A 26491-nucleotide genomic window follows, 5' to 3' on the forward strand; every position below is an offset into this window, starting at 1 on the left:
TTTGAGGTTTCTCCTTTACTTATTTCACCAATCATTTATCATGACCATATTATACACTGTCTAAACTTACCTCAATAACATTTTGTTTCTGAATGATGTTGATGATAGTCTTAAAGGAAACTATTTGCATATAAGAAAGGTGATACCTGAAATATGTCCTTAAATCTAAAATGGTATTTATATTAGAAAATTAAGAGAGTGGGTTTCTTTTGATATAGAAACAGCTGAAGTTAATAAAATAACCTTCAGACTTTAGTGTTTAACCACACTATCTTTTTTTTAAGATTATTTATTTATTTATTTGACAGGTAAGAGTTACAGACAGTGAGAGAGAGAGAGAGACAAAGAGAAAGGTCTTCCTTCCGTTGGTTCACTCCCCAAATGACCGGTACGGCTGGAACTGTGCCGATCCAAAGCCAGGAGCCAGGAGCCTCCTCCGGGTCTCCCATGCGGGTGCAGGGGCCCAAGCACCTGGGCCATCCTCCACTGCCTTCCCAGGCCACAGCAGAGAGCTGGATCAGAAGAGGAGCAACTGGGACTAGAACCCGCGCCCATATGGGATGCTGGCACTGCAGGTGGGGGATTAACCTAGTGCGCCACAGTGCCAGCCCCTTACACTGTATCTTTTGGATCAAAAATAGACATTATGGTTAGATACGAGAGTATGTAAGTTTTTATAGAGAATTAAATTGATGATGAGTGACATGTAGTCTTAAATATTTCCTTTATTGTCATATTAAAAGATTTTCTGGAGAAGCACACTAATGCTCAGTAGATTGCATGCTGTCTCCTGAGGTGCTTTCCCCTTTGCATTTTCATTTGGATTATCTGTCAATAAAACACAACAATTAACACTTGATTTAGTTTCAAGGGGAATAAATACTGAAATCAATATTGAAATATTTTGATACATACTGCTATCGGCACTGAAAATGTCAGGCATAATAATTTGTGGAATTCCTAAAGTAGAAAAAAAAGTTAATATTATAAAATGAAAAGTAGTCACTTTTTTTCCTGGCTTTTAGAGTATGACAATCAATCTAGCAAATTGTTTGACCTTTTAACTTAAGAATATGAAAGCGTCTTACTCAAATCCTACAGTGCTTAGAAATCTTTATGATGCCATCTACCAGTATGGCAACAAATATTTCTAGAATGTCTCCTGCTTGAAGGCATAGAAGTGTAAAATAGGCAAAACTGTAAAGTAGCACTTATTTCTGGCACCTCACAATGCCCAATTCACGTCGCTGAAAAAAAATGTAATTCCCTCGTGTGGATTTTGGGGTACCTAGAACTCTCCATTAAATATCCATTAAATATTCATTTCTTTAGTGGTCCTTGTTAATAAATTTTTCCCCATAACTTTTCCACAGATTTTTCTTCCTTGTTTCACCTTGTTCAATAGAATCCTCTGCTTTGTTAGAAATTTGTCTGTTTCCTTATTTCATTGAAATAGATAGATGGAGAAGGAAGGAAAGAAGGAAGGAAGGAAGGAAGGAAGGAAGGAAGGAAGGAAGGAAGGATGATAGTGTCATTTACTACTGGTAGAGAGCAAGATATAAGCTTTCCGTATAACTATAAGGGAAAAATAGAGTCCCTTTTATATGGCAAAAGCTGGGGATATCTATCATCACTTTTAAAACTGAATAAATAAAATGAAAAAACGTGATTATTTCAAAGAATGGTATGCCCCATGAAAAACATTAACTGGATCAAATGATGGAAAAGAATGAGCAACGTAATTACAATAATAGATAAATTTACTAAAATTTTATTTGGGGCTCAAACCACTATGTTGGGGCCAGTGCTGTGGCACAGCGGGTTAACGCCCTGGCCTGAAGCGCCAGCGTCCCATATGGGCACCGGTTCAAGACTCGGCTGCTCCACTTCCTGTCCAGCTCTTTGCAATGACCTGGGAAAGCAGTGGAAGATGGCCCAAGTCCTTGGGCCCCTACACCCATGTGGGAGACCTGGAGGAAGCTCCTGGCTCCTGGCTTCGGATCGGCACAGCTCCGGCTGTTGCAGCCAATTGGGGAGTGAACCATTAGATGGAAAATCTCTCTCTGCCTCTCCTCTCTCTGTGTAACTCTGACTTTCAAGTAAAATAAATAAATCTTTAAAAAAAAAAAAACTATGTCTAACTTATCACATTTAATCCTCTTAACATCCTCCTGAATGTAACTACAGACACAGCAAAGGCAAAATTATAAAAGAATTTCACTAAAACTTGTATATAACAGAAAATTTGCTAAGGTTTCCTCTAAACCTAAATATCACATAATAAACCATTCAATAAATTAAATCAGCAATTTAAAATTTACAAGTACATAGCATGTATGTGTATACACACACACACACAGACACCCCACAGAACAAAACAGGCTTATAGAGAATGTCTCCAAAATATTCAAAAGTGAAATAATAAGAAATATGCACTAGCCATAACCAAATATTGAAAGAAGTAATATTCCCAATTTCTACCTCTTTTATGTGGTTACTAGAACCTTAAATTCAAAATCATGTATGGAGAGGTAAAGAAGGAGAATTGTAGGCTAATTATAATTCTCAAATTATATACCAAAATTACAAATAAAAAGTGAACAAGAAGCTAACCATCTATAAGGGAAACTTTATGGCCAAATTGACTTTAGAACAAGAATGAAAGAATGACCTACTGTTGAATGACTGGGTCATTACTTAACTCCCAATATCTTTCAAAATTGTGACTGGGTTGCATTAAAAACCTTTTAATACTGTTTATGACACTGACACAATAAGCAAATAATTGGATCATGTGAAGAGATGTAGAAAAAATATAAAATTAAATACGTTCAAAATAAAAATCATTAATACAATACAAAACAGAATAATTTTATGTCCGGAAATGAGGAATAATTAAAAACAATTTACATCAAATATGCATAATGGTGGAACAAGGTTTTTAAAGGAAGAGAAGAAGGTATCCACAATCACAGCTCATATTTAACTTTGCATTTGGCAACTGTCTATTTTTAGAAGTAAATAAATAATGGATACAAAGATTAGAAGAAGGATCAAAACTTTCAGTTATATTTTTAAAAATAACATGATTATAATTATTGAAAATTATCATACTATTAGAAATAATAAGAGAGTGTGATAAAATTTCTGGATAGCAGAGTAATAGACAAAGCATTTATATTTCAATAAATCAGCAAAATTATTTGTAAATATAATTTAAAATATTTAAAATTAAAGCAAATACAAGTCACTAGAAGTCTATGCAAGATCTCTATACCGAGAAAATTTCAATGCTTCCATATAAAATAATTAAAAAGACCTAAATAAACCGTTTTTATTATTGTACACAGCCAAATTTGCCTGTACATTCAATATAATCCCAGCCAAAATTCCAACAAGGTCATCTATGGAACTAATACACTTATGCTAAAATTAATGCATAATAAAAAAGGGCCAAGAGCCGGCACCGTGGCTCAATAGGCTAATCCTCTGCCTTGCGGCACTGGCACACCAGGTTCTAGTCCCAGTCAGGGTGCCGGATTCTGTCCCGGTTGCCCCACTTCCAGGCCAGCTCTCTGCTGTGGCCCGGGAGTGCAGAGGAGGATGGCCCAAGTCCTTGGGCCCTACACCCGCATGGGAGACCAGGAGAAGCACCTGGCTCCTGGCTTCGGATCAGCTCAATGTGCCGGCCGCAGCAGCCATTGGAGGGTGAACCAATGGTAAAAGGAAGACTTTTCTCTCTGTCTCTCTCTCACTGTCCACTCTGCCTGTCAAAAAAATAAAAATAAAAATAAAAATAAAAAGAAAGGGCCAAGAACAGCCAAATACCTTCTGAATAATTTGGAAAAAGAACAAGTTGGGGAAACATTTCCACTTCAGTATCAAAGCTCACGGTAGCCTTTGCAGCACAAGGACAATGGTTGCTTAAATTTCTTGGATGAAATAGTTTGCAACACAAGACAGTTCTGATTGAACACAACTAAAAAATCCCAATGAAGTACCACGAAATATTGTTTAGAAGCATGAGAGGTTCACTAAGGCAAAAGACTCGCAGGTGTCAACATTCCACAGTGGAAGGTTTATAGAAAGAGGCCAGCCAATCTTTTGAAAGCTACTTTTCCACGGGGCCAGGTCTAAGACTGAAAATCTGTTAAGTACCTAGGTGAAGGCTGATTTTTGGGAAGCAGACAAATCTCATATCAATTTCGGTGGCCTTGCATGTCTACAGAGATAAGGGGTCAAGATCCAGGAGAGTGGCAGAAGTGAGCTTTCAAAAGCTTAAGTTATTTGGTTGCTTTTGAAACTTAACAGGAGCAGGAGGCTAAAAACCTAGGCTTAAGGCTTTAGGAAACAAAGCAAAGTTTTCAGCAATTTCAGAGAGCCTAGGTATAAGGACTGGAGTTCAGAACTGCCAGGGAAGGGCTACCAATGAGCATACCGGGCTGTCACAGGAACACTGGGGAAGCTCAGGGGCAGCAGAGATAGATTACACTTCCCATAAATTCTGATCCAGCCATGACTACAGTATGTTTGGATCAAGATGAACAAACTTGATTGTATCCACTCAGCAGAGGGAAAAGTAGAAACTTCCACTTTAAAAAAAAACACATTAAGTGTTTAGTAAAAATTTTATAGGCATACCAAGTGTTTCCATGATCTGCTGTGGAATCAGTGTCTCCAAAACTTAAGTTATAATCTAGACAGTTTATTACTTCTCTCCAAAAGTCTGGACTGGCTTGCTCTGATGGGTAATTCTTTTACTATATGTGGGATCAGCAGAGTCCAACATCCTGGCTATATTCATCTACAGCTTAGCTGGGTTTGAAGCACTAGGATGGCTTCTCCTATGGAAGGTTTCTCAAAGTTACCTTCCCAGCAGGGCATCATGGATTTCTTTACATGCCTGGGGCTTCCAGTACAGCAAAAGCCAATGCTACCAGGTCTATTAAAGGCTAGGCACAGAAATAACACAACACCAACTCCTAATGTAAAGGAAGGGGAAATAGTCCCTACTGGATGGAAGAAGGGTCATGATGGAAGAAATGGAGGCATTTTTGGAGGGATTGTCGATAGTTCTCTTTACAGACAATTCACCACACCAAGAAACACAGAATGTTATTAAAAACAAGGGGTAAAAATAAAAACAAAAACTTTGGAACTACAAATAGACCTCCAGATGATCTAGATGTGAGAGTTCTTAAAAAGAAACTGGAATCCTTAAGGGTAGTGATAATGAAGCCTAGTGTTTCAATGAATGGATAAAAAAAATTAGAGAGGAGGCATGAGCCAGAGCGTGCTTGGATTTGTTGGTCACAAGGACTTCAAATCAGATTTTCATTTCATTGTAATAGGAAGCAGTTGAAGAATTTTAGAAAAGAATTACTTGAGCTGATTTTCTCTGTGTAAAACAATTTGGAGTAAAGGAAGAGGAGAAGCAGGAGATTTCAGTAGGTTCAGGCAAGAAATGACAGTGGATTGGATACTGGGAGGAAGGGGAAAGGAAAACCATGGATGTATCATTGTTATTTGTTATCCCTTTGACTAGAAATCACTAGTTTGGAAACAGAAAGTAAATAATAAGTTTAGTTTAGAACTGTTTGGAATTAAATTTGATATTAGGGTGACCATATTTCTAATACAATATTTAATATAAATAATTTTAATATTGAATAATTCATATTCTTTAACAATAAGAATAATGAATTATGACAAAGAGAACACATCCAGGTAATCAGAACAGATGCAGAAAGTCGTTTTGGTCATCTTCCAATCACTAATTCCTCTTTCCTCTCCAAAGGCACACTATCCTGACTTCAAGCAATTTGATTTTGCCTGATTTTGAGCGTCATGTAAGTAGAATTAACTTCAAATACATCCTTTTTGTTTCTGTCTACTTTCCTTATAGTACATATATAATCATCTCCCGATTCACATTTTTCACTTGTCTCTCACCAAGAATTTATACATTGACCCTTCAAGGAATATTCGTTTCAAGAACTAAAATGCTGATGATAAAATAGAAACATATTAGTTTTAAGTCAGAATAAATTTAGACATTGAATGAGTCACTGTTCTAATAACAGCTGGGTTAAGGAGGTGAATGGAAACAAATGCAAGTAAGAAACATCTCACAGCAGTGAGATGCAACAAAAACCAGGAAAACAGTTGTACTTCATTTCTGTCCTTGATAGAAAGGAGGGAGAAGGATTACCTAATGTCAAGCATGATCACTATGAAAAATGATTTATATTTTATGTTGTAGCAGTCAAATCTTGTTTGTAAACTATAAAATTGAAGAGTTAAGTTTTAACATGTCATGAATTCCCGGAAACTTAATTCTTCAAAATAGGATGTTGTTGTTGTTATTATTATTATTTGCTTACTGCAGAGCTTCTTTACACATCTCTCTCTTTCTGAACACAGAGAACAGGATGCTCCTTTTTTGTAGGGGTGTTGATTTGGAAAATTCCCTCTATAAAAAGAGAAACACTGATTAGCCTTTTTATGCAAATTGGTTGGATCATTAATCATGAAGTAGCAGAAATTTTTGTACCAATTTTATGGTTATTTCTTTTGTCCAAAGAAACTTAATACTATTTTTTTTTTATTTTTGACAGGCAGAGTGGACAGTGAGAGAGAGAGAGACAGAGAGGAAGGTCTTCCTTTGCCATTGGTTCACCCTCCAATGGCCGCCGCAGCCGGCGCGCTGCGGCCGGTGCACCGCACTGATCCGAAGGCAGGAGCCAGGTGCTTCTCCTGGCTCCCATGGGGTGCAGGGCCCAAGCACTTGGGCCATCCTCCACTGCACTCCCTGGCCACAGCAGAGAGCTGGCCTGGAAGAGGGGCAACCGGGACAGAATCCGGCGCCCTGACCGGGACTAGAACCCGGTGTACCGGCGCCGCTAGGTGGAGGATTAGCCTATTGAGCCACGGCACCGGCCAACTTAATACTATTATTTATCGGATAACCCTAAATCACATGGCAGTTACAGTCTAGTATATTTTATAAAATTCAAAATAGATGTAACCCCAAAGTAATTATCATGTTACTCATACTTTTTTCTTTGCCATTTGAATACTTCTTCATTGTGTAAATTGAATAGGTGAAATTTAAGTTACAATTAAAATACCTAGTTTTTGCTTTTAAGGATGCAATTTAGAAGTATAGTACAGTAATTCTTACCTACTTCTATTTGATGATGTAGCAAAAAGATTTGACAATCAACATTCCTGCTTTTCAATAATATAAGCCTGTACATTTCTCTTCATATGTATTTTGTAAAGATTTATTTATTTATTTTAAGGCAGAGTTAAAGAGAGGGAGAGAGAGAGAGAGAGAAAGGTCTTCCATCCACTGGTTCACTCCACAAAGGACCACAATGGCCAGAGCTGAGCTGACCCAAAGCCAGGAGCCAGAAGCTTCTTCCTGGTCTCCCATGTGAGTGCAGGGGCCCAAGAACTTGGGCCATCTTCTACTTTCCCAGGCCATAACAGAGAGCTGGATCAGAAGTGGAGCAGCTGGGACTTGAACCCGTGCCCATATAGGATGCTGGTGCTGCAGGCCAGGGCATTAACCCACTGCGCCACAATGCTAGCCCCAGCAGAAGACTTTACACAGTGTGGTTTACCTAGATTACACAGGAAAAACATGCAAGGGCTTTGCAAATGTTCATAGAATGTTTTTCTGTGAATGTTTGAAGTACCCTGGAATATCATGAATAACATTCCGTTAGGGTCTATGCCACTATTTCTTTCTTTCTTTATTTATTCTTTCATCCATTAATGGACATTTGAGTTGTCCAAATCTGGACTATTACAAAAACAGTTCCAAGGGGCCGGTGCTGTGGTGCAGTGGGGTAAAGCCCTGGCCTGAAGCACCGGCACCCCATATGGGCACCAGTTCTTAGTCCCGGTTGCTCCTTTTCTGATCCAGCTCTCTGCTACAGCCTGGGAAAGCAGTAGAAGATAGCCCAAGTCCTTGGGCCCCTGCACCCATGTGGGAGACCTGGAAGAAGCCTCTGGCTCCTGGCTTCAGATCGGCACAGCTCTGGCCGTGGCGGCCATCTGGGGAGTGAACCAATGGATGGAAGACCTCTCTCTTTCTGTCTCTACCTCTCGCTGTAACTCTGTCTTTCAAATAAGTAAAATAAATCTTTAAAAAAAAAACCAGTTCCTATTACCATTTTGAGTAATCTAGGAATATCCTTTGCAGATCTCTAAGGTTTTCTCTGAGCGGAGTTCTCTTTTCTTAGTACTCTGTTCCATGAACTCTAGCTATGTGTTCCATGAACTCTAGCTATGCTGGTTTCCTGGCACTCTTAGCTCCATTTCTTCAACTCACCAAGTCCAATGAGCTCTTGGTCTCCCTACACCGTGCCCTCTGTGTATCATGGCCTGAAAAGTGTTTTCAGGCAAAGCTTGGGCAATTCAGGGTTAACTTTGTTTTCTATTGCATGGGAATCACAGTCTGGCCAGTGTGTTGAAAACTGTTGCTTTATGTATTTTGTCTGTTTTCTCTTTTTGGTTGCTGCTTCGTGTAGTAGAATATATTGGTCTGCATTGCTTGGCCAAAAAGTGGGGTAGCACTATCCTCCTCTGTGTTCACAAGACCTACAAGAAAACTGTTGTATTTATATTTTTTAATCCCTGGCATATCCAAAGCAACATGATACTCTACTGCTTTTTCATCAAATCTTGAGTAGGAATCCCTATTATTTTTCTTATTCCTTTTCAAATTCATGTGATCAGTCTTAAGAGAAAACATGGTATCAAATAAAGGCTGGCAGTTCTGCAATTTATTTGATATCTATAAAAATTATTTTCTGCCTCAAGCAGACAACATATTTGTTATTATTTTTGCCATTAAATGAGAGGCAAAGGAAAAATACAGATATATATACTCTCTGCCCCTCCATAATAAGTTTGGAATATTTCACATTCTCTTTGACAATCTGAATATTTACTGTTTGTACTCTCATCTTTTGTACACTTTATTTTTAATTCTTTGTTGAAGAATCAGATAATTAACTTTTTATATTCTTTTTATAGATCACTTAGGATTAGAGTTGTAGAATTTCATTTTCTTGGAGTCTATAATTAGGTTTGTTATATTTATGTTTAGATACACAATTGTCATCAATGATTATAATGTTCTTTTAAAGCAGAATGTGCTTTTACTAAAGCATCATTCTCAATTTTATTCTTATTCCACTTACATTAGAGAACATCTGCCAACATTTTTGTGTTCATATTTAGTGTGTACATCTTTAGATATGTAGCAACATCTTATATTATTTCTCCATTTTCCCCTCCCTTGCTCTGTTTTTAATAAAGAAAGATTCTATCATTTTTACCCACATAGTTAAATATTCATCTTCTTAAAAATGTATTCATTTATTTGAAAGACAGGGAAGGTAGAAAGGAGAGAGAGTGGGGAGAGGGAGAGATTTTCTTTCTTCTGGTTCACCCCGCCAAGTTCACATAACCAAGTCCCTGGGCCATAATCTACTGCTTCCCAAGCAGATTAGCAGGAACCTTGATTGGAAGGGGAGGCCTTGGCAGTGAGTCCCAGCACTCTGATCTGGAATGCAGGTATCCTAAGTAGCAGCTCAGCCTGCTGTGCCACAATGCCTGCCCCTAGTTCTTCTTTACCCAAGGCAATAGTCTCTCACCATCTCTATTTCTACCTATCTCACTTAACTCTTGTTGTAGAGAGACATTACTGTCTAAAAATATGCTTGGATCTAATATAAGATATTTTGATAAACAATTGTTAACATTTGTTTCAACTTAAAATATTGTTAATAGAAAAATAACTTACGCAGGTGCATAGTTACAGACAAATATTGAAGCTGAAGCTTCCCCAAGGCTAGGGCAAATTGTAACTGCACAACCAACTTTATGTGAACTGGCCCAAACTACCTGTAAGGAAATAAATTTTAAAATAAAATATGCAAAAACAATTATATGAAAATAATGCATTATGGGAATAGGCATAATCTTTGTCAGACTACAGAAAAAGAATATGCATAAGTATTTGGGCTATATTTTTTCTAACTTCTAATATTTACCTTTAAATGACTATTTTGTTAAGGCAATTTAAGAGGGCTGCCTAAGTTTTTTCTCTCACAAAGAATTCTTCTAAATCAAAAGAATGTAATATATAGCCCAAAACATAATTTAGGATATACATATTTTAAAGATTTATTTTACTTATTTGAAAATCAGACTTACAGCAAGAGAGGGACAGAGAACGAGATGTCTTTCATCAGTTGGTTCACTCCCCAAATGGCAACAACAGCCAGTGCTGGGTCAGGCTGAAGCCAGGAGGCTGAAGCTTCATTTGAGTCTCCCATTGGGGTGGCAGGGACCCAGGCATTTGGGCCATCTTCCTTTGCTTTCCCAGGCCATTATCAGGGAGCTGAATAAAGTGGAGCAGCCGGATATGAACTAATGCTAGAGTCACAAGCAATGACTTTACCCACTAAGGTATAATGCTGGCCCCCAGAAAATATATTTTAATTTGCCCCATGAGTATAGCATACAAATAATTTTCAAATGAGATTATAAATTAAAGTGGTAACTCACTTCTTTTGTGTTTTTAAGAAACACTCTGGTAAGTGATTACATTTTTGATTTTACAGTTTCAGCCATGTTCTTACCTTTGTCATGTCTTATAAGACAGACATTAATGAGTTCATTGGGAAAAAACTGCCTCCCATAAGGATATTAAATTGGTTTTTTTCCTCTTTAGTTTTAAAGAATAACAAAGTTATTGAAGAAGATTGGCGTGGCAAGTCAACATTGTGAGAAATAAAGAGGTGAAGAGAATTACTAGTCCCATGAAACACTGAGAAAATGGAATTTTTCTCCTGTCTCCAAGTGAAAAAGGAGGAATACTGATATACTGATGTGGAAAACAAAATAATCCAAGGAAGATTGATACAGAATAGATTTTGATTGCACAAATGAGTTTTCTGAGTTCATTTGACAATTCTGTGAACATACTAGCCTATCTCATAAATGAGTGTATTGATCTCTTTTTTCTATGGTTTTGATATAACTAGAATCAATAGTTCTGTAACCATATTTCAAAGGATCTTTATTTGCCTTAGAGATAGCACAGAACAATAAAACTCAGGGAACTTAGAATTAAGAGATTAAGTTTTACTTGCAGTTGTTGGGCAAGGAAACCAATTCTGAGCTAGTTTGCCATTGAATAAAATGAGATTAAGCTAGAAAAATAGAAGATCGTTTTCCTGGGGCCAGCACTGTGGCATAGTAGGCTAAGCCTCTGGCTGTGGTGCCAGCATCCTATATGGTTGCCAATTTGTGTCCATGCTGCCCCTCTTCTGATAAGCTCTCTGCTATGGCCTGGGAAGGCAGTGGAAGATGGCCCAAGTGCTTGGGCCCCTGCACCCATGTGGGAAACTCAGAGGAAGCTCTTGTGTCCTGACTTTGATCAGTCCAGCTCCAGCTATTGTGGCATTTTGGGGAGTTAACCAGCAGATGGAAGACCTTTCTCCCTGTCTTTCTCTCTGTCTGTAACTATCACTCAAAGAAATAATAAATTAAATAGATGCTTTTCCTTTAGAATGTTAATAAAATTTAATAAGCTTTACATTTAAAGTATAGATATTTTAAAGAAATCAGTTTAAAAATTGGTTCATGAATAATTACATCATAAAATTTTATTCGTTCACTGTATCTAAATTGTGATTCCTTTTTAGCTTTAAGAATAGTGAAAATAAATATTGACTCAATCCTTGACATTGATATGATGTCAAATATAGGCTTAAAATGTACAGTTTCGGGGGAAAGCGGCAAGATCGCGGAATAGGAAGGGAGCACACTGATAGTTCGGGAATACACAGGTTAATAAAAGTGGAGATACTGCAGGGTCAAGGAAGAGTAGGGGAAGAAACAGCAGAGGAAACTCTTCCGGAACTAGTGATTCACGGTGGACCTGCGTGGAGAGTGTAGGAGCCCAAGTTCGGGACACCAGCGGCAGAATCAACACACCAGTACTGGAACGCGAGGTGAGCCGAACCTCAATAGCCCGAGACACCAGAGGCAAGCGGAAAGAGGAGACTAGAGGGAACAAGGCTTGAAACTCCGTGGGGAAAAGTTCACCAGGCTAACTAGAAGAGAGAGAGGAAAAAAAAAAAGTGACCGATACGGACACGAGTTTCTCTCTCTCTGCTCACCCCTCAAAGGCTAGCAATACAAAGAGCAGGCGCCATTTTGGACATACGTCATAAGCAGGGTGACCTCAGGTCTGCACCGGCCCTGAGCCTAGCAGAAACACCTGACTCTGGGGGGAGGGGTGAAATAACAGGAGATTAGGATCTAACTTGGCAACCCAGTGGGAGACTGCAGGAGAATTGGAGCCCACACTGAGAGCAGCAGAGATTCCCTGTGTGGTCCTTGGGAAAGAGCTTCTGATCTCTGGCTCCTGTGGGTATATCATTTGCCTGCTAACTACCTCCAATTACATTCAGCTGTGCGGAATTACTTCCCTTTTGAATCAAAAAAACAAAAAAAGAAAAAGAAAGAAAGAAAGAAAGAAAGAAAGAAAGAAAGAAAGAAAGAAAGAAAGAAAGAAAGAAAGAAAGAAAGAGAGATTTACCACGCCTAACCTGGGAGTGTCATCTTGGACACACCTTCAAACCTGAGGAACCAAACGCAGCTCTCAGGCCACACTCATCTCAAGCCTCTAAGGCTCCACCGAAAGCAGACAGTCCACTTAATATAGAGCCATAGTGTAACCAGAAAAAACACCACAGTGAAGAAACCAAATATCTCCAACATGCCAAACAACAAATGCAAAAACCAAGGTAACAAGAACAAGGAAGACACTATGACGCCCCCAAATGAAAAAGACACCCGAATTCAAGATTATGAAGATGATGAGATCGAAGAAATGTAAGAAGCGGATCTCAAAAAATTGATAAGAACATTAAGAAGTTCTCAAAAACAAATTCTTGAACTACAGAAATCCTTCATGGACAAGATAGAAAATCTCTCTCGTGAAAATGAAATATTAAGGAGGAATCAAAATGAAATGAAACAACTAGTAGAACAAGAAACTGTGATAGTGACGAGAAATCATAATGAAATGAAGAATTCAATAGATCAAATGACAAACACATTAGAGAGCCTTAAAAACAGAATGGGTGAAGCAGAAGAGAGAATATCAGACTTAGAAGAAAGAGAACAGGAAAGGAAACAGGCAAACCAAAGAAAAGAAGAAGAAATTAGAAATCTAAAAAATATTGTCGGGAATCTACAGGATACTATTAAAAAACCCAACATTCGGGTTCTAGGAGTTCCTGAAGGCATGGAGAGGGAGAAAGGATTAGAAGGCATTTTCAGTGAGATACTAGCAGAAAATTTCCCAGGTTTGGAGAAGGACAGAGGCATCTTAATACAGGAAGCTTATAGAACCCCTAATAAACATGACCAAAAGAGATCCTCACCACGACATGTTGTAATCAAACTCACCACAGTGAAACATAAAGAAAAGATTCTAAAAGGTGCAAGAGAGAAATGTCAGATTACTCTCAGAGGATCTCCAATTAGACTCACAGCAGACTTCTCATCAGAAACCCTACAAGCTAGAAGGGAATGGTGAGACATAGCCCAGGTACTAAGAGAGAAAAACTGCCAGCCCAGAATATTATATCCTGCAAAGCTCTCATTTGTGAATGAAGGTGAAATTAAGACTTTTCATAGCAAACAGAAATTGAAAGAATTTGTTGCCACTCGTCCTGCCCTGCAAAAGATGCTTAAAGATGTGTTACACACAGAAACACAGAAACATGATCATCAATATGAAAGAAGGTAAAGGAAGGAAACCTCACAGCAAAAGATCACAGGAAGCTCAATTTCTCTTTGACATAGAATTAAACTCTGATGCTCTGTTAAAGCAATGTGTTAAAGTAATCTATTATGTTCTCTTGATGTCTGTTAAATTCTAATTGTTCAACAACAGCTGAATTTTTATTAAGAGCTATGGGTTATTTAAATATGTGCTTATTTTCAAAGATTTGAATAATCACCTTGTAGCAATGATCAAATTTGGTCTATGTTATGTCATGATTTTAAGGAATCTTATTTCAACCAGATATTTTGGATGTTGAACCTTCTTGGCATTCTTGACAGGCATTCAAAAAATCAAAGTTTCAAACAACATGGACTCTAAATTTCCCAGTAAATCTTGGACTTTGGTTTTTCCAGTTTGGGCCCAACTGAAAAAATCGAAGGACCTATGTCTCTCATCTTATAGAGACACCAACTAATCAGGTTATTTGGATTATATTAGAAGGACTGTCAAGATGTGACGTGGTACCAAACTTTAAGTTTCTATAATGGAAAATGCTATTAATACAAATGTCTGAGAATTAAAAAGTCTAATGATCTTGTGTTACTAGACATGATAGTTATCTTAATGAGAAAGCCCCAGAGGCCTAAAGGGTTAAATACTTGTAAAATCCTACAGGTGCTTTCAAAACTACTGTGAAGTAAGCAAGTGCCTCTTGTTGGTTGATGAGTTTATAATTTTAAACATGGCAACTTAAAGTCTTTTGTCATCCACAGTTATATATGACTTGCTGCTCATAAAACTAAAGCGTTGTTGGTTCTGTGTTTAGCTGTCCTCCTATAGGTTCCTGTGGACATTTTCCAGCCACTTCTATTGTATTCAGTACTTTGGGATGGATCTGTAAACAGATGAAGCCAATAATGTATTAACAGTACCAACTGAGAGAAAGTATGGTTAACTGAGGTTACTAAAAACAAAAAGCAATTCAAATCAATTGGCAATCTACAAAAAGAGTTAAAGATTTTAAAAGCTATTATTAAAATTGCTATATTGGTCTATTATGCTATGTTATATGTGTGTACATATTGTATGTCCACATGGGAAAATTTTATTAAGAGTTTTATTTTAATTGGCTTATAGATAAGATTGTTCATAAATTTAAGCTGCTAAAATCAATCAAAGATACATTTTAATTCATGGGACCTGAATCTGTGTATCATATGTTTTAGACTTGTTGGTAGAAACTAAAAACATTTTAGATGGTTGTGCTTAAGTTTACTGGCGAAACAAACTACACCATGTTAGATATTTAAGAGGTGTTTCCAAATAAATGATTCTTAAAATTTATAGAAGGCATTGGACCTTCTGGTAAATGTTTTCTTAAGTTGTTATCTAATGGTTGAAACTGTTTGCTAAGTATTCATGTAATATTGCTATTGTCAGCAAGCGATCTAGGACTTGCTCCCTCATTTCTCTATTCTAAGCCCAACTTGTTCTTTCATTTCTCTATTCTCCTCAAGGTAGGAAACTAATTCTGAAGGAATCTGTAGGACGCACAATTTAATCTTTAGACCTTATAAAAGAGATGGCAAACATTTTTCTGTAATAGCATAGCCAAAATAAGAGCTTAAATAATAATCTCATAACTAGATTTACTTTGCCATCAGCAAAGTATACAGTAAGTAGAAAAAACCTCCCTTTCAGACCAAAGGGAAAGAAAGATTTAAAGTGAGAATCTAATTTTCCTCATGGGCATTGTCTACCTTAGAAAAACTACTACAGAACATGCCTGTGACTTTAGACTTGTAGTTCAGGCCACCGAAGATTAGAGATGGGACACGGGCACTCCCTTGACTTGCATCCTCTGGTCTGCTTTAACACAAACCAGGAGGAAAAGAAAGCTAGGCATCAGAAGCAATGGGTGGCAGGCCTATTAATGGCTGATCTGTACAGTGATCTGCCCTGAAGGAGACCCAACAGGCCAGTCCACTGCAGTGGCTTTCAATGTGGTAAGCCTGGGCTTCAGCAGAAGTCAGCTTGTGAAGAGCCCTGGCAGCTCTGCCAAGAGTTGGATCACTGGAAATGGACCTGCCCTGGAGTCGAAGGATGCCCAGGTCAGAGCCACAGATCTTATTGGCTCTAAGCTGAAAAGCCCTTCACTCAGCCCAACTTCCAAAGTGACCACTGCAGCTGAGGGTATGGTCAAGTAGGGTCAGCAACATTGCAGGCAGAACTGTAAATTTCTTGTTAGAGATGCCCCCTGTCTTTACCTGGCCAGCTCTCCTCCCAGGCCAGCCAAGTAATGAAAGTCAACAGAGTGCCTTCCCCTAGGAGGTTCACACCTCCCTTAGGATATACCCCATGTGAAGAGATAGATAGGTCCGGGCCTCTTAACTTACAAGGCCTAAAGCCCACCAGATTATTATCAAGCCCCTTCTGTGAGGTTCTATTTGCCTCTCAGTCAGAAAACTTAATTGTAGCTTAGACAGCACCTTTCTTAGCTCCTCTAATAATGACTCTGTCCTTTGTTCTAGACCCTGTCTAGCGCACTTGGGCCTCATTCCTTTGTAATCATAACCTCTACTCTACCACCAATGGCTCTACTCCCAACCTGTGTGTACTGATGGTCCTCTTCCCCACTTAATGCTGTATAATTGTTTAAACCTGGTAAATGCCACTCTTAGGATCATTGGTTACTATCCTCATTCTGTCTTTTATGACCTTGTCTAAATATGATCAGAGTCAGCAAACTTGGAATGCTTCCATAGCCTTGGCAACTCATGACGACAGCCTAGGGTGGTTACTGGTGCCATAAACTAGAGTGTCAATTAGTTGGGTCAACAACAGGAGTCACTGTGCACTTGCTCCTCATGTGGGATCTCTGTCCTTAATGTGCTGTACATTGTGATTTAATGCTATAACTAGTACTCAAACAGTATGTTTCACTTTGTGTTTCTATGTGGGTGCAAACTGTTGAAATCTTTATACTAAATTGATCTTCTGTATATAAAGAGAATTGAAAATGAATCTTAATGTGAATGGAAGGCGAGAGGGAGCGGGAGAGGGGATGGTTGCGTTGTGGGTGGGAGGGAAGTTATTGGAGGGGGAAGCCATTGTAATCCATAAGCTGTACACTGGAAATTTATATTCATTAAATAAAAGTTTAAAAATGTACAGTTTCATTTAAAGAATGAGATGTAACATTAGGAACTTGGTTATAGCTTTAATATGTATTAGTGATGACAAATACAAGAAATTTTGTTCAAAACATTAAGCATGTCATAGTTATTGAATCAATAGGAAGAATGAAATAATTCTGAATTATTTAAACTTATGTGTAAATTAGCCAGTAGGTATAAGCTTTCATTTCTGATACATGTATTTTAAAGGCGAAGGATGTGTTTGGGGGCAGGTTCCTTTATCCTTACAATATAATTGCAGACCGTGTGCTTGTGTGTGTATATATATCTACATGTAGATATAGATATGCTGTGATTCAGCTTTGATTCAGCTTTGATGCCATGTTAGGGTCATTCTGCATGTTATCAGGGCGCCTGACATTTTATTCTTTCAATTTTTCACAGCAGGAGTCAGATCAAATTCTCAGACAAACACATCTGTCCTAGTGTAGTGTCCTGAAGGGTACCTGGCCTCAGAGAATTCTGTCACTGAACACAGTGAACAGAGTTCCATGGAAACTTCTTCTTTGTTTAGCAGACTTCTAATAAAAATGTTTTGCTTCATGACACTCCATATGAATTCTGCCTGCAAACATGGCACATTTGGAGAAGAAATTGAGCTCTTATTAAAAGGTCTTCCTAGCATTTCTGTACCATGTCTGGGATTAAAGCATGGTTAAAAAGTGAACTTTACTTCTTATCAAAAAGGAATAACAGGAACAGGTTTACACTCCTTCATGGAACAACCAAAAAAAATTGGAACAGTTATCCCCTAAAAGTTGGAGGATATGATGTGAGCTGTGCACTTGTTCCAGGTTATTTCCTTGGGAGAGTTTCCAGATCATGGTTCAGAAAAGGGAAAACCAGAAAAAGCTTGATGGATCCCATACTTGAGAGTATGAACCACAAATCTGGGGAGTCCAGGGAAGCAGAAGTTTAGAGAGCAAAGTATTGGAGAGATGAAAGTTGTTCAGTGGCACAGTTGTGGAGCTCTGCAGAGGGTGCTCTGATGTATTCAGCAGAGTACTACCCAGAGTGTGCATGTGAGGAAGTTCTGCTAGGCCCTGGACAATAGAAATAATGGCACAGCTTACAGAGAGCTAGGAGTAGTAGCTGTCCTCACTATCCAGCTGGAAAAATTCATAATTCTGAGGGCGTTAGATAGAGTACGCAGCAGAATCTTGCCTCAGTAGCGAGCAATAATTATCCCCAAATGCCACTTTCATTCCACTAAACATGTTTTTGAAACAGGAACCAAAAGGATCAGAGAAATTCCAAGAAACTGAATGCTCTATACCCCAGAAGACAGCACAAGAACATTTATGGGTATACAAATAAACCCAGCACATAATAAGGCAAAATTATAATAACAAGGAATCAATAAATTTACCTAACTTGAACAGAAGCAGAAAAATTTGATTCATATGAAGAGAAAAATCACCCCATTGAAAGTAATACTGAGATAACCTAGATGCTAGAACTAGCAAGGAACGCAAAAAGATAATTATTATAACTATACCACCTATGATTAAAAAGCTGGACAAATATACTAGGTATTTCAACTGAAGATATAAATAAGACAAACTAAGCTTCTAGAGGGGTAACCCTTCATATCAAAAATTCAAATGAAGCTAAATATAATTAATAGCAGATTAAACATTTTAAAAGAAAATGCTAGTAAAAGTAAAGGTTAATAATAAAACTATCTGGAGCTGGCCATTTGACCTACTTGTCAAGATTTCTGTGTCCCATATGGTAGTGCCTAGTTTCAATTCCTGGCTCTGGCTCCCTATTCAAGCTTTCCACCAATATAGACATTTGGAGGTAGTGGGTGAAGCACTTGGTTACTGTCACCCATATGGGAGACCTGAGTTGACTTCATGGCTCTTGGCTCTTTTACTGCAGACATTTGGAGAGTGAACCAGTGAATGAGAGTTCTCATCTTCTATCTATACTTTATCTGCCTCATAATTAAATAACAAAATAAATAATTTATAAACTACATAAAATTGATCACAGAGAAAAAATTCAGGAAAAAAGAATCAAAATCATCAGTTAACTGTCACTATAGTAAATGTGTATGTAGCTAATGTTAAGGCACCCACTTTTTTCAAACAAATGTTAATAATGGATCTAAAGGGAGATATAAGGTCCAATACAATAGCATTGGGGGACTTCAACATGTTACTTTCATCAACAGATAGATCAAGTAGACAAAATGCAAAAACAACAAAAATATGAAGCTAATCTATGCTGTAGACCAAACAGGTATAATAGAAATCTACAGAACATCCCATCCCACAGCTGCAGAATACATATTCTTTTCATCATTGTATGGAAAATTTTCTTGCCTATACCACATATTAAACCATAAAACAAGTCTCAACCAATTTTTAAAAAATTGAAATCACATGATATACTTTTCTGACCACAATGGAATGATGCTGGAAATTAACAACAAAAGAACCTCTAGAAAATACACAAACACATGGAGATTGTATAACATCCTCCTTAATGAACAATAGGTAATTGAAGAAATCAAAGCATTCATTGGAATCAATTAAAATGAAATATGAGATAGAGCAAAAGCAGGGTTAAGAGGAAAGTTCATAGTAATAAATGCCTACATCAAAAAATTGGAAAGATCAAATAAATGATCTAACAATGCATCTCAGGTACCTTGAAAAACAAGAACAAGCCAAACCCAAATTAGTAGAAGGAAAGAAATAATAATAACTTAGGAATAAATGAACAAAATAGAAATTTAAAAACTATATAAAAGATTAGTGAAATTAAGTGCTTATTTTTTGAAAATGTAAACGTGATAAATAATTGGCCAAACTAACCAAGAAAAATGAGATATCACCCAAGAAAAATATAAAATATGAAATTTAAAAAGTGATGTGGGATATGCTGTGAGATTAGTCATTTTCACAGGTGTGTGAATCCTATGCAATTTAAGGCATGTGATTCCCTGTTGAGTTGTGTTGCAATTAGTTCATTTCAAAAAACTTAATAAAATTATTCATCCTCTTAAAGCAAAAAAAGAGAAACTAACAAAACTGTAAATTCAATATGACAAAACATATGGGAAATAGCAAATGCAGACCAAGAGGGATGTGTATGACTATAAATATCTAAATCAAAAAAAGGAAAGATTTCAAATAAACAGTAGTGCAATTCAAGAAATATAAAAGCAAGAACAAACCAAACACAAAATTATTAGAAGAAAAGAAATAACAAAGATCAAAGCAGAAGTAAACAAAAAAGAGACTAAAGCCAGCTCTATGCTGCAGGGCCGTTAAGCAGCTACACGCAGTGCCAGCATCCCATATAGGCACAGGTCTGAATCCTGGCTGCTCCAATTCAGATCCAGCTTCCTGCGAGTGTGTCTGGGAAAGCAGAAGAAGATGGCCAAGTCCCTGTGCCCCTGTACACTTGGGAGATCTGGAGGAGGCTCCTGACTCCAGACTTCAGTCTGGCCCAGCCCCAGCTATTATGGCCATTTGAAGAGTGAAGCAGTGGGTGGACACTTCTCCCTCTCCCTCTCCCTCTCCCTCTCCCTCTCCCTCTCCCTCTCCCCCTCCCTCTCCCCATCTCCTCCACTCTCCCCCTCCCCCTTTCTCTGTAACTGTGCTTTTCAAATAAATAAATCTTTTTTTAAAAATACAGAGACTATAGGCCAGTGCCGCAGCTCAATAGGCTAATCCTCTGCCTGCGGCACCAGCACACCAGGTTCTAGTCCCGGTCAGGGCGCCAGATTCTGTCCCGGTTGCCCCTCTTCCAGGCCAGCTCTCTGCTGTGGCCCGGGAGTGCAGTGGAGGATGGCCCAAGTCCTTGGGCCCTGCACCCCATGGGAGACCAGGATGAGCACCTGGCTCCTGGCTTCGGATCAGCGCGATGCGCTGGCCGTGGCGGCCATTGGAGGGTGAACCAACGGCAAAAAGGAAGACCTTTCTCTCTCTCTCTCTCTCACTATCCACTCTGCCTGTCAAAAAAAAAAAAAGAGAGAGAGAGAGACTGTGGCCGGTGGCATGGCTCACTTGGCTAATTCTCTGCCTGCGGCACCAGCACTGCAGGTTCTAGCCCTGGTCGGGGTGCCAGATTCTGTCCCAGTTGCTCCTCTTCCAGTCCAGCTCTCTGCTGTGGCCCAGGAGAGCAGTGGGTCCCTGCACCCGCATGAGAGACGGGGAGGAAGCACCTGGCTCCTGGCTTCAGAATGGCGCAGCTCCGGCCCTAGGGGCCATTAGGGGAGTGAACCAACGGAAGGAAGACCTTTCTCTCTGTCTCTCACTGTCTAACTCTGCCTGGCAAAAAATAAAATAAAATAAAAATAGACTAGAAAACTATGAAGGATCAATGAAACAGAGTTTTTTTTTTGTTTGTTTGTTTTTTGTGTGTTTCTATGTGGGTGCAAACTGTTGACATCTTTATACTAAATTGATCTTCTGTATATAAAGAGAATTGAAAATGAATCTTGATGCAAATGGAAGGGGAGAGGGAGCAGGAGAGGGGAGGGTTGCGGGTGGGAGGGAAGTTATGGGAGGGGGAAGCCATTGTAATCCATAAGCTGTACACTGAAAATTTATATTCATTAAATAAAAGTTAAAAAAAAGAAGAAAAAAAGAAAAAAAAAAGATAAACAAATTAACAAAACTTTAGCCAGACTACTTAAGAAAAAAAAAAAAAGACTCAAAAAAGTCATATCAAAGATTAAAAAACATACATTGTACTATGTTTTGGGTATATATGGGCTTATTATATATATGGGTATATTTGGGCTTATATGTGTTTTGCCTTTAGGTTTAGTGATATTATGAAATGGTGGAACCATTTTTTTTTTAAGATTTATATATTTATTTTAAAAGCAGAGTGAGAGTCATATATTCCATCCATTGGTTCACTCCCAAATGGCTGCCAGCGGTCTAGTCTGGACCAGACCAAAGTCAGGAACCAAGAATCAGAACTCCATCCTGGCATCCCATATGAGTGGTAGTGTCCCAAGTACTTGGGTCATCTTCTGCTGCTTTCTCTGGCACAATAGCAGGAATCTGGATTGGAATCGGAGCAGCTAGGACTTGAAGTGATACTCTTATGTGGACTGCTGGCCTTACCATTAGCAGCTTATCACACTAAGATATATTGCCAGCCCTGTAGTGGAAATTTTAAGAGGTAGAGCCAAGTGGGAGGTCATTGGGTTATTGAGGTTCATGGCCTTAGAAGAGGTTAAGGTAATTCTAGTAAGAGGATTATTATTTAAGGCTGATCCCGTGCCCACTCACTCTGCTTACTTGTTTAAAACATGATCACTTAGTGTCACATGTTTTTCTACCATTGTAATCCAGCATGCTGTGATGCAACTGAGAAAGATTCTAACCAGAACCAGTTGATGTGGATGCCATATCCTTGAACTTCCAAAACTATAATTAAAATAGGTCTAACATGTAGGCTGTCACAGGTATTTTTTGTTGTAATAAAAACAGACTATTAAACATTACAGCTGATGGAACTAAAATGCAAAATATTATTAGGGACTTTTGTGAACAATTATATGCAAACAAATTGGGAAACCTGGAAGGAGTGGATAAATTTCAGGAGACACAAAATAGAATCATGAAAACATAGAAAACCTAAATGTAAAAATAACAAGGTATGAGATTGAATCAGTAATAAATGTCTCTTAACAAAGACTGAGACCAGATTAGTTTCACTGCTTAACTTTACAAAACATTTAAAGAAATATTAATATCAGCTCATCTCAAAATATTCCAAAAAAAATGAAAAGGAGGACATTCTGTAAAACTCATTCAATGAGATCAGTATTACTCTAATAACAAAACCAGACCATCCACTGGTTCATCCCCCAGATGACAACAATGGCCAAGATGAAACCAAAAGTTTCATCCAAGTTTCCTATGTCGGTGGCAGGGGCCCAAACACTTGGGTCATGTTCTGCTGGTTTTCCCAGGCCATTAACAGGGATCTGGATCAGAAGTGGAGCAGCCAGGACTTGAACCAGCACCCAAATGGGATGCAGGCTATGCCACAACCCTGGCTCCATCCACTGTTTTCTTATTACATTGCTTCCAACAAAGAAATCTACAGTAATCATCTTATTCCTCTGTATGTATTGTGGCCATCTGGGGTATGAACTAGTAGATGGAAAATCTTTCTCTCTCTTTCTCTCTCTCCTCCCCTCCCCCTCTCTCCTCTCTCCCTCTCTCCCTCTCTCCTTCTCTCCCTCTGTACCTGTGACTTTCAAATAAATAAATAAATTTAAAAGAAAACACTGGAGTAATATTTTTAACATTCAGAAAATGTCACTATATATAACTTTTTTCTAGTAGAAATATCTCCCAAATGCAGGTGAATTTTCTGAAATCCAAAAGAAATTCAAAAGGAAATGCTAAAAAATTTTGTCTTGTCTTGGAACTGAAATGCACAGGAATAAGGACTTACTAGTAAGATCTGAAATTCTTACCTGTATGTAATGGCCACAAACTTTAGTACATGATATGCTATCAAAATCATAAAATTCTGATTCATTATACCAAGCAGTAATAGCATCCCTTGGTGAAAATTTTTTTAATGAACCCAACCAGATATTTTCTCCAACAAATTGATAATCTTCATTGCATTCAAATGGTTTTTTTAAACAGGTGTTATGTTTAAATTGGCACTTGTTTGCCCATGCTTTAGCCATCCTTGCTAAACCATCGTCCCAAATCTGAAAGATAAAAATAAATTTAATTGTGATTGTTTACTTACAATTATTGCAGTGATTATAATCAAGTTAATTTTGTATGGATTTATTGGCTTCTTCATTTTTTTTTCTAAAGTTTGATAATTTTAGGTCAGAAAGTAAAATAGATAATATTTTCCCCAGTTTGGTCTGCCCAGTAGCTGGTGTTAGGAGTGATTGTCCTCAATGGGGACTGATTTTTCACTTTCCTTTACTTAATCTCTGGTTCCTTATATTCTAGAGGTGGGATAAGGTGTACCCATTGTTAAGTACCCTGGGACTTGGAGTCCCAAGCACTCTGCTTCCTTGCCTAATCCCCAATTCCTAACACTGGTGCTTTGCAAATTTCCATCAAAGAAAAGTTACTGGCGGGGAGGGCTACTCTACTTTTGGGTTCCCTCCAAATTTTAATCTTCTATGCTAGACCAACCACAGCCATTAGAAGACAAGCCTAGTATTTCATTAATTTCTCAAACTTCCTTGGCCTGGGGCAGGCTTGTGTTTTCTACCTCTCGATGATTCTCCCAGTGATGAGGACAGTCACAGATGTGTTCTGAGTTAGGGAGGGCTACCCTTCTCTGAAATGTACTTTATGTACATAATTTTGCAATCACTGCTCTTCAATGAATTTAAAGAATACATGATTTCTTTCCTTTTTCTAGTGTTTTCCTACTGTTCCAGCCTATTACTATTTAGGAATCTTTTTCTGGTACAATAGTAATGCTGCAGGTCCATCTTATACTTTAGCCAGATTTAGTCATTTTCCCCAAGGAAATCTTTCTTCTGTCAGTGAGAAAATATGGGTTTTTTATTATGAATCCTCAATGCTAATAGTTATGATTGCTTACATGATTTTTCAATGGATAAAGCTAGGGAACAAATTAAGAAAGGAATCAAGAAAGAGTTCATGCAAATAGTTCAATTCTAACTTAACATTATAATGTTTTCATTCCTTTAACTATATGCTTATATCTCCTTATACTGAAATTCTAGGTTCCTAAAATTGAGCATAAATTCCTGTTTTCTTCATCAGAGGACATACAATTATTTTAAAAAATCACATATATCACTACTAGTATTGACATTTCTGAATTCAGTTTAAGATTTATTTGTAGTTAATTTTGTCCTTAGAACATATTGCACCAGAAATGTATGGTTGATATACTGCATTGAACATCACTTCCATAATATTTTAACATGCAGATATGATGCCAACTATATATATAACTAGTTTTATTTTAAAGTTAGTTTCCAAAGAATGTCTTTCTTTTCATAAAAAATTTAAATTATGTAATAATTTTACATGCTTACCAAGTCAGACTATAAAACAAGGTAAGTTTAAAGAAGACTCATTTTCATTCATGTCTCCGCCACACTATTCCTTCTTTTCCTCTTTCTTATAGGTATCTGTGTACATTTAAGTTAAATTTTATATTTATCATTTCATTGTTCCTTGAGAACATATAGGATATATGTGTATTTTCATAGAATTGTAGGTGCACATATGTAAATATATACACATTTAAATAGCGCTTACATAACATAAAACAGTGCTCAAAGAAATGAGTTCCACAGTCAAATACTGTGGATGAACAGTTACATCCTGTTGGAGATTAAGCTTAACCTTACACATGTAAATACTTTAACAACTCTGCACTAAGAGATTGATTTTTCTTTTGTTTCCCAAATCTATTTGAGACTCCATCAAAAAATTATTGAGGATAGTGTAGTTTTGAATTTAACTTAATGCCTAAGTTGTGATTTAATAATTGCTTTCATTTTATTTTCAGTTGACTTAAAAGGAACAAAATTAGAATAGATATAAAAGTTACAGCGTTATCTACATCTGCATAGCACATAAAATCAACGAATACTACCAACATTTGTGTCCACAATGATACCACATTTACAAGGAAAAATTATAATAAAGGGAAATTTCTAATGATAGAACTCACATTCAATTATTTGTTAAAAATCTGTTATTCTGTGGATTGTTTTAATAATCAAAGGCTGATTTTGCCTACTCCTCAATATTCTCTCTTGCCTTTATTGTCTTTATGATGGAGCACTACAAAAGACACAGCCAGTGCAATGTTTTTGGAATTAAATTTCACATGCTAGTTCTTACAAAAGCTCATCTTATATGGTTCAAGTGCTGATTTCATTTATTCATACCCTTGCTATTTTCAAAAATATAAAGTATTTTGAGTACACAGGATGGGAAGTTGGAGCCAAAAAAGAGAGGAAATAAGCAACAAACCAATCTGTGCAACACAGCTATAAACCTCAGCAACGAAAACCAAGCAACTTCCAAACCCGGCCCGCCTACCTCCAGCCCCCCTGGAGCTGGGTCCAGGCAGAGAACACCTTCGAGGTCTCCCCTCTCTCTTCGCTTCCACCACGACCCTGGAGGAGCCAGCCCAGCCAAGGCGAGGGTGCTTTTCTTTGTTGTTTTTGTTTTTTAACAGCTGCGGAGATAGACTGATTTAATACAAATAAATGCCAAACATGGGTCGCCCAGATACCTTAGGACAAACCAGAGACATGCGAGATGGGCCCGGGTTCTTTCCTCACCATGTATTTCATATCGGCTGCGGGGGGCCTCACTCTGCCCCGCCATTCGTTGTGGGTTCTGGTGCACTCGTCTATAAAGTGAGGGTCTGAGATAGATGGGACTTTGAGAGATTCAGTGGTTACCAGATACAGACCTAAGGTCCACAGGCAACTCAGTTTCCTCCTCAGAGACAT

At 37.9% G+C, this 26491-nt stretch overlaps 1 protein-coding gene across 1 annotated transcript; it reads right to left on the reverse strand.

Moving 5' to 3' along the window:
• Positions 1 to 736: 736 nt before the first annotated feature.
• Positions 737 to 26491, reverse strand: LOC133767625 (GLIPR1-like protein 1). The gene is made up of 6 exons (XM_062202062.1): positions 26318 to 26491; positions 23483 to 23728; positions 9821 to 9921; positions 6384 to 6472; positions 928 to 960; positions 737 to 828 (listed from the first exon to the last, which is right to left on the reverse strand). Exons 1-6 carry the CDS (start codon positions 26489 to 26491, stop codon positions 737 to 739), a joined length of 735 nt encoding a protein of 244 aa, XP_062058046.1.

This window comes from Lepus europaeus, chromosome 10, assembly GCF_033115175.1.
Source record: "Lepus europaeus isolate LE1 chromosome 10, mLepTim1.pri, whole genome shotgun sequence".
Taxonomy (NCBI): domain Eukaryota; kingdom Metazoa; phylum Chordata; class Mammalia; order Lagomorpha; family Leporidae; genus Lepus; species Lepus europaeus.